Source organism: Tasmannia lanceolata, unplaced genomic scaffold (assembly GCF_043159265.1).
Source record: "Tasmannia lanceolata isolate RefF3 unplaced genomic scaffold, GAP_Taslan_0.1 ptg000112l, whole genome shotgun sequence".
Classification (NCBI taxonomy): Eukaryota; Viridiplantae; Streptophyta; class Magnoliopsida; order Canellales; family Winteraceae; genus Tasmannia; species Tasmannia lanceolata.
Genome location: NW_027518789.1, coordinates 677,646 through 687,186, shown reverse-complemented (window position 1 = coordinate 687,186; position 9,541 = coordinate 677,646). Strand labels below are relative to the sequence as shown.

Sequence of the window (9,541 nt, the reverse complement as noted above, 5' to 3'; positions counted from 1 at the left end):
TGGCAATTTTACCGAAAATAAGATGATTCAAAAGACTAAAATACCCTCTCACTTATGTTAGTTTAATCCTTTTCGATAAGGCAGTGATATCCCCCCCTCCCTAGGCTAAAATCCTCCCTCTCACAGTTGGTGTGCCCCACAATTAATTTGTTTCAAGGTAGGCCCCACCCATATTTTTCAAAATGTAGGGTACACAGCCCACACCACAGGATGATCCAAACCGTCCATTTGATGGGTCACAACATAAATAAGTTGGGCTGTAAAATCTCATTTCGATAAGATGATCCTAGCCCTCCGATTTAAAGAGAAATTGTACAGAATGGAAACCTCTATAGATTGGAGGGTTGTGATCATCCCATGGAAATGATTTTTGGGGCACAACCTATTTACGTTGCAGCCCATCGAATGGATTGCTTGGATCATCCTATGGTGTGGGCCGTAAAATAACATTAAGGCTCAATTGTAGGCCCCACTCATATTTTTCAAAATGAAGTGTGCGGTCCACACCATAGGACGATCCAAGCCGTCCATTTGATAGTCCGCAACGTAAATAGGTTGTGCCCCATAATCATTTCCATAGGATGATTGCAACCCTCTGATCTATAAGGTTTCCATGTGGTTTCTCTTTAGATCATCTAGGATCATCTTGTGGAAATGATTTTTAGGACACAACCTATTAATGATGTGGTCCATCAAATGGAGGGTTTGGATCTTCCTCTACGCTTTATTTTTGTAAAATATGAGTGGAGCCTACCTTTCAAAGATTTAAACAAATTAATTGTTGGGCGCACCAACGTTCAGAGATAGAGAGAGAGAGAGAGAGAGAGAGAGATGGACCGGTTTGGTAGTGGGATACCACTGCCCTTCTTATGCCATGATATCTTTTCCCTAGTTATTACGAAAACCAATGCAAATGCTCCTCTCTCAAATAAAAGCTTCGTACTTACACCGTCAATGAGTCCCATCAGAAGTTTCTCTCTCCCTCCTCCTCAGTCCTAGAGTTTTTCATTTCATTTCTTTTCTTTTAGCTCTGTTTTGGATGCAGCAAGGTCTTCTTCTTCTTCTTCTAGTGGGATTCTCTTTGTTCTGGCCTTCTGGGAGTTGTACTACAAGTTGTAATCAGGTTATCTTCTATAAACTATCTCATCAAGCAACTTACAAATGTAAGAATGTTCCATTTCAGATTCTCTTTGTTATTATTGGTCTGCTTGAAATGGCTGCATTCTTTCCAAGCCATTTCAAATTATATTATTTTCTTGTTTTTATGAATGTGTTGTTGAAACACATGTTGCTGTTATACGTAAGCTCTATTCTTCCTTGTTGGTGTCTTGTCTGGACTTTTAATGAAATTTGGTTTAATTTACAAGTTTCAATTATATCCAGACTATTGGGAAATTTGGATTAGTTATTATTTGGATAAATATGATTATCTTGTTTTATGTGTTGTAATTAGTAAATTAGGGCTTCTATGTTGATTTTGCCAATCTCCAACAATATTGAGACCTCTAGAAGTATTTTCTGTATTGAAAATCTCTAAATATAGAATTTTGCGTTCAATGCGTTTTTCCATAAAAATTAAGAATTTAAGATTCTTCATGGGATATCAATTCCTATTTGCATTTTGAAAATCTAATTTCTTGAGCTTATGCATTTGAAAGATGTATATAGCACAACTTGGTTGGATTGCTAGAATATGATATTTAGTTTCTTCAAGCATATAGCTTGCAGGGTCTTTTCTTGTCCCTAGTCGTTCAATTTGTTAATCATGAGATGGAAGCCCGGAATAATTGGCCTGGTGGTCCAGACGAGTCCAAAACATTTGGATTGTATACTGTGTGGGAGAAATAAAGAGAACAAAGAGAAGTTACCAAAAGTTGGAAATCATATTATGTGAATCCTATACTGTAATCCAGAACATGAACATTTATAATTTGTGTGGGCTTTTGATTTTTTTGTTTTTAATTTTTATAATAATGCATTAATGATTGTATAATAATTTATTGGGATTTGCTAGCATCCATCGCAGAAGACATTTCGCCATGCTCATTTAACTCTATTTTTTAAGATGATTCTAACCATGCCATCATTTAGGCTTCCTCTTTGCATATAAGAAAAATTATTGTACTTTCAATTAATCGTGCTTTCTTTTCGATCCAACATAATTTTCTTCTCATGCATTGCACAGGTAGTCCCACCAGTAAACAATAATTAGCGAATAAACATAGAGTCATGGTGAAATCGGTTAGAAACAATGAATGACAAAAAACGAGGTAAAATAAAGACAGCGAATATGTCAATCGGTTGTTTTCAAACTGGTTGATTGCAAGGGTACCTCTGTGTCGAACAAGCTAGTTAAGGTTTGATTATCAGACTTGCAATGAATCATCGCACACTTGCCAAACATGGAAAAAATGGATTCACTTATTTAACAATTATTTTAAGAAATATTCATCTCATATAACTTTCATGCTTGTATTATTTAAGAGATGGATGAAGAAAATGGAAACGACAATGCATATGATGGGCCATATCGCTGGGTCTAAATTGGTATCCCAAACAGAGATCTCATTTGCAAGATTGAGGTGTACAGAATTCAATGGCTTAACGACTTCATCAAATGTCTAGAGTCATTCAATGAGACTGGGACCAAGGGCAATAATCCAAACTTGTAGTCGCCAATACCTAATCACCATACACATGTTAGTGGGTCAAAATGTTTTTCTCATTATATGATTAGTTGAAACCTTTAATTGATCTAGGCCATCCACTTCTTGGAGTCCACATTGATCTCCCCAGAAGAAGAAAGACATTGAATTGATGGCCCCTAAGTATAACTGTTACACATATTCATTTCTTTTTGGGCCACAACCAATGGTTAAAAGGAAGAACTCTTCATTTTCCCGCAGGTTTGTAAAATGAAATATTTCTTGTTCATTAACTGAGATGAGAGTGTATGGCCTTGATGTAGAGCAGGTCCTAGCCATAGATTGTGGGTAATATTTCACGTAGGTTGCTATTTTCTTTTCACCATTTCCATGTGAGAGGGCATGTGCTTGTGTATGTAATATTCCATATATGGGGTAATTTTGTCCTTTTATGTTAGTAGGGATTAGTATAAGTAGGATGCATTTTGTCATTAGAGGGGACTTTTACAAAATTTTCAATTAGAGACTTTGTTTTGTGCTTGAGGGATTTCAAGCAGTGATGTTTTACCTGTGGCGTGTTCAAGGTCAGATTTCTGAATTAATTTTCTGCATCATAGAGTCTTTTCTATCATTTTCTTGTTGCAAGCGAGAATTACATACGTGATTTGGTGTTCAAGTGTCTCCACGCCTGGACCGATTTCTATCCCGATAAATAGAAGCAAGTGACAGTTTTGGCCCATCGAAATCACTCTGAATTCTTGAACAACATTTAGTTCAGTTCCTTCAAATGATAGGCGACCTAAATATTTACAGCAACAAGATCTTCTCTTCAATTGAGTAAAATATCCGTTTGAGTTTGTTTCAGCCACTACGTTTTAAACCTCATTCAATCTCAGAACAGGACACTCACATTTCAAGCCATCGAAATGGTTTATTGTGGATTTGGAAGCAAAGCCTTGTCCAGAAATTAACTTCAGCTTGCTTATTGGATGTTTGTTCAAACCGAGAATCTAATTCAGGTGTTTTGAAGTTTTCCAATCTAGTCCATGCATTTTGGGAGTGTTTTTGTTTTTTTCTTTTTTTTATTACTCGGGACTGCAATTTAGTGCTCTTATTCATCTCTATTAGATTCTCTCTGAGCTCTATATATCCACATAACTCCATGCATTTAGGACATCTGATAAACTGGAGTTTTTATACCTGAGCATAAACAGCACAAAAAGTCATTAAGCAAACTTTTCACAGTCCAACAAATGGCCTGGCTCAATCATATTACAAGCAGATATGCACAGAGTTTTTAATGATTTCAGAGGGCTTAATCCAAGAGCTCGACTTATGACTTGGGACTGCAATTTCGTGGTTGATTTCTTCTTTAGGACAATTTGCCTTGAGTCATTTGCTGGATGTGGTGTTTGCATTCCCCTCAATGTAGTGGAAGTTCTTTGTGGAACTTAGCAAATATACAAGGTCGGAATTTAAATAGTTCTTGTGGCTATTATCTGTCATTGAGATCAGAGTTTGCTGAACATCTTGTGTGCCTTCCAACTGTTATGAATCTCAGTGTTTGAACACCATTATCCGTTGCTCAGATTACATTGAATCCCAAACTAAACAGCCTTGTTTGTGCGTGACCTGTTTGTTTGGGATATTACAATCCTTCATACTATTGTTGGATGCATCTTGTGTTATGTAGGATGCTGAATTCTAGTAGAAGTTCAACAAATCTAAGGGTCTGCATCAATGAGGGCATAGATAGACAAACACTATGGGCATGAGAATTGTTCTGGTAATCAGTTAACTGAGTGTGCTGCTCACCAAATTTCTGGTAACCCCAATTTGGTAGTTACTTTGGAAGTTCACAAGTGATAGTTCTTGACCTTTGAGTTCCAAACAAATCCTTACTACTTTTGTATAAGCACTATTTCCTTTTTTATCAGCCCAACAAGATGGAATTATTATGAATTTGGTAATGAATGTGTGTCCTTTCCTCCTTTCCGTCTTCTTGAACAGCCCTCTCCCCTAGCTGCATCTCGAACAGTACCAGCCTTCTGTCCATCTCTAGCGAAAAAACCCTTCGCCCCCAATCGCTTTGATATTACAAAAGTTGGCATGCTGGAACTCGGCTACCAGAATAAATTTGGGGAAAACAGCCCCTGACATACATTTATTTCTTTTCTTTGTTGCTTCTGAAGCTAGTTGCTGCTGCATGTCTTTCTGTACTCATGAAAGGCTTGTACTTGTTATGGATGAACGAGTATTGATGGCCAAAAAAGTATGTTACTTGTCTGGCAACAGTTTTGGGATACTTTCTTCTATTACATTTCAACCAAATATTTCTTCATATATCTCCCCACTCCCTACATAGACAGAATAAATTTCCCTTCGCTTTTCGATGATGCATTTGTGTGGGGATGTTTTCTTCTTTAGCTGCCCCCACACACATGCGTGCACGCGAAAAAAAAGACATCTCTGTACAAATTCGAAAATAATAGACTTACGGATGCATGATCGGACAATTAGATTCTAATTCACAGATTTCTATTCTGTTATTTCGCTATGTATACTTGAAATTAGTTTTGGCATTGCAAATTTCATCCTATGTTATTCTTTTTCTCAATTAAAATGTTATTCTACTAACCTTATTTCTTGTTCCCTTGAAAGGAATAGTGAAATTTATTTGATATCTTCTGTTTCAGATCACATGCATTTCACATACAAAGGTCATTCACTTGAGCTGATATTTTCTGGTTTAATATTTTCTTTCATAGCATACATCCACAGCACATTCAGACATAATTGCACTATATCCAAGAAAGAGTATTATAAATTGTAGAACTTAGCTGTCTACAAGTGTTCTAGGGCACTCTTGCTGAAAATCACTCGAATCGTTGCAACTCTCAATCTATCTGTATCCGAAAATGACATTTTGGGGTGGGTATTTTCTTGATCTCTTTCTACCATCTCCCATTTTTTCCTTGTTTTTCCTTATGTGCTTATGTAGAAATTTCAGTATTTATAGAACATTGCTTAGTGTCTTTGTTCCCTTTATATTTTTCTTTTGCTTTTATCAATAAAATGGTGTTTATGGTTGATTTTCTTTGATTTTTTATTAGGGGTTGAAATAAAGCCAGGAACACCATATACCCATCGAAATGATGAGACGCGAGTAAGGCTTCACATTGGTCAGGTTTGTTTAAAAAATCCACGAGATTTTTCTTTTGATTTTGGTTTTTTTATATAATTCCTGTGTTGTGTATAAGAGCATCTGTTTCGATGTCGGTCTTTATTTTTTTTGCTTGAGAAAAGTAGTGTTGTTGCAGGCAATACTGGGTTCTGGTCCAAAAACAAAGAATAAGGTTGTTGTCCAGTGTAATATAGGCAACAAGAGTCCTGTTCTAATTTGTGCTTTATTGCCTGATAAATCCGAGTGGTGCCCATTGAATCTCGAATTTGAGGAGGAAGACGATGTCATTTTCTCCGTTCTTGGTCCAAAGAGTGTGCATCTTAGTGGTTACTATCTGAGGCCTCTAATCAATCGTGATGGCGAAGAAACGTATCCTTTTCATAAAAAAATTAATACTTTCATGGTGTTCCCCTTTAATTTCTTTTTCTTTCAATCTTTCCTATGTTTTCTTTCTTAATAGGACTTTCTATGAGATCATTGGACATGATTAATCTATTCAAAGAAGCAGCCAACAGCCTTTTTTTTGTTTGTTTCCCAAATCTTGTTTTTGTTACTTCTTTTATGTTTTCCTTTACTGCTATGTTCAAGTGATTCTTATGGGGAAGATATTGTCGAGACCGATACTGATCAGTCCAGTGATTATGATGAATCGGAAGGTGAATATGATGATGATTTCATTGATGATGATGATCTTGAAATGTCCGATGCCTCTCCTAAGCCCAAAAACGAAGGTATCCTTGTTCTCGAGTGGCTTATCTTTTTGAATTAAGAAATGCGAGTATGCTTTTATGTATGTTCAATAGTGCATTAACATGTGCATGCCGATGTATAGAATGGATTAGTCCAAATGTATGCTACTTATGTTAAATTTGTAGTAGTTATGGAATACTAGATGTTTCTTTGTTTGATGAATCGTTGGTATACGATGGAAATTTATACACTTGGTTTTGAGATTTAATGTTCTACGAAATGATGAACATTCTTTCCATTTGTAATGTTACTGGTTCTGATTCTAGCTGAAATTGAGGAGATAGTAGACGATCAAAAATCTGCAAATGGTAATGGTACTCACAGACGTCTTAAGAAGAAGTTTCAAATCAGCGACTCTGATGGTGATGGTGGTTCAGAGAAGCAAATTATCAAGACTTCCAACACTCCAGTTTTGGAAAGCGAAGATGAAGATGATTTTCCTATTTCTTCAATCTTCAAAAAACATGATATTAAAAAATCCAAAGCAAAGGAAAAACTGGATAAGAAGACAGATGAGGAATGCATGACGAAGAAGGCAAAAGATGAGAGCCATCGTGTCACGTGCTTAAAAAGGAAGGTCGATGCTATTGATCAAGATGGTGACTCAACCAGGTGACAATTTCTTTATGAACTAGTTTTTTTCTGAGATATTAGCTGTGAGTATGAATAGTTTAAAGACAAATTTATTACTTTTTGTGTTAAATATTTATCGTATGAATGACTTTTTGGGTCCTTGGAATCATTATTTGGTTAAGGAATCATTTTGTTTTGGTATTGAAACTCTAATTAAATCCTTTATTTGGTTAAATCCATTTTGTTTTGCTATTGAAACTCAAATTTAATGTCTTTTTTAAATAAATCCCTGTTGCGTCTCAGCACATTTTGGCCCATGAGAGGGGACATTTGGATTTTGCATCTAATTGAATTGTGATAATATTATAATCTCTGTCATGAATTATTAGAACCCATTGAGCCCAATGAATTGGTATGTTCCTATTCCACTCATTTTTTGATGATCATGCTATGGATAGATCTTCGAATAATTCATTTGACCCAAGGGAAGCTATAATGTCCGGATGTTCTCTGTAACATTGTGTAGTTTATTGAACTCTTTGCATAATTTTATAATGCTATTTGTATCTTACAAAAAAGAAATGATTGTTTAGTTATTTGATTGCCGAGTGAAGAATATTTACATACGACCAATATGAACCCTAACCTTCATTGGTAACTGCATAATTTCATTTCGACTGAAAGTATTCTAGGAGAAGTTCGAATCCATTGCATTTGGATATTGATTAGTCCCTTTGTTAGTATCACCCAAATATTTGTTTTCCTGTACTTCAAGTCCTCCCGACCCAATAAGTTATTGGATGAAGAAAGGAATGTTTTTCCTTTTCTTTTTGGGAACTGTTCTCAAAGAGTGTGAAGCATTTGTTGTTTCCATTCTGTTCAGGAGTATCAAAGAGATCTGATTATTTGATCTTTTGTTTCAGTTTCAGAGTCTAGGATATTTTAGGAAATGTTTATATGCTGGCAATTGTGTTAACATTTGCTATTGTTGTTCTGGCAATTGTGTTAACATTTGCTATTGTTGTTCTGTGCAGGAGTATCAATGCCGCTGCTGTCATTCAAGATGAGAATAAGAAAATGAATAATAAGAAGCGTAAGACCAATGAGGTTGATGCAAATGCAAACAGTGAGGAACCTGGGAAAATGGAAGAAGTGAAAAAGGAGCCTATTAAGGAGCAGAAAGCTGAAGTGCTGCCATTAAAAGCAATGACATACCCCAATGGGCTTGTAGTTGAGGAACTCTCAACAGACAAACAACACGGCAAAAGGAAGGTAAATCCTATTGATGTTCATTAACTTCCAATGAGTGGAGTGGTGTATTGTAAGTGGTGTTACAGGACGTAGTTACATAGAAGATGACACATGCTTATTCAGTATCGATTGTTACTTTTTTTGCGCTTTGAGTTTTTTGATGCCAACTGTTAATTAGTTTATGCTCTATGGATCTGAAAACATAGTTCATATGCACTGCAATCCTATAGTAGTTATTTTCTTTATCATGCTCTCTCAAACAACATAGAAAACATTTATCGTGAAAATCAATTGATCGAACTGACACTTGGTTTCAGGTATCTATCCACTACAGTGGCATGCTAGAGAATGGAGATGTGTTTGATTCAAATATTGGCCAAAGTCCATTTAAGTTCCGCCTAGGTATATTGTCATACTTAACTTAATTTGCATATGCCACAAACTTGATTCGTTCATGTTTTAAACAATCGTATCATTAACCAATAGTTTTTTAATACAGGTAAAGGAAAAGTTATAAAGGGTATTGATGTTGGTATTGAAGGTAGTTATCTCTTAGCCTAAAATCTTTATTTGATTCCAAGGCCAATTTCATTTTTTCTATAAGTTTTTGGGGTATACTTCTTAATTTCATGTACGTATGTATATCCCTAGGCATGCATGTTGGCGACAAAAGAAGGCTCACTATACCTCCATCAATGGGGTATGTAATCTCGAAAGCCAAATCTTGATGTTGTCTTCTGCCTATACTCTTTAATCCTTCTTTTTTTTTTTTCGTTTTACTTGTCTACTACTATATCCTTCTGGTCTCTCTTGATGCAGTTATGGGTCCAAAGATGTAGGGAAGATACCAGGGAAGTCAACACTTGTATTTGATGTTGAGTTAGTTCATGTTAAGTAAATTGAGTAAGCAATGCCTGCTCTTTTTTTTGCTACTTCTGTGTTGCTATTATGCGGCTTAATTTTGGAGAGTGTAACTAGTCGTCATAGAAAATATTCAGTTCTTTGGAAATAGGTATGGATGTGGAAAGTTTGGGCTGTATGCATCAATTTTATGACTTGACACTTACCATATGTTACAACAGAAATGCAGATCACCATTTTGGTTGACATTTTTAGTGCATAGTAGCAAAATTATATA

At 35.8% G+C, this 9,541-nt stretch overlaps 1 protein-coding gene across 1 annotated transcript; it reads left to right on the top strand.

Moving 5' to 3' along the window:
- Positions 1 to 971: 971 nt before the first annotated feature.
- LOC143865831 (peptidyl-prolyl cis-trans isomerase FKBP53-like) lies at positions 972 to 9,541 on the top strand. The gene is made up of 11 exons (XM_077375932.1): positions 972 to 1,123; positions 5,414 to 5,576; positions 5,759 to 5,832; positions 5,966 to 6,198; positions 6,418 to 6,560; positions 6,846 to 7,191; positions 8,187 to 8,424; positions 8,721 to 8,805; positions 8,903 to 8,944; positions 9,055 to 9,103; positions 9,223 to 9,541. Exons 2-11 carry the CDS (start codon positions 5,564 to 5,566, stop codon positions 9,299 to 9,301), a joined length of 1,302 nt encoding a protein of 433 aa, XP_077232047.1. The 5' UTR covers positions 972 to 1,123; positions 5,414 to 5,563; the 3' UTR covers positions 9,302 to 9,541.

Coding starts and splice junctions, on each gene's coding strand:
- LOC143865831 (XM_077375932.1), top strand. Junction 6,199..6,417: donor AATCGTGATGGCGAAGAAAC/GTATCCTTTTCA, acceptor GCTATGTTCAAG/TGATTCTTATGGGGAAGATA. Junction 8,425..8,720: donor AACAACACGGCAAAAGGAAG/GTAAATCCTATT, acceptor ACTTGGTTTCAG/GTATCTATCCACTACAGTGG.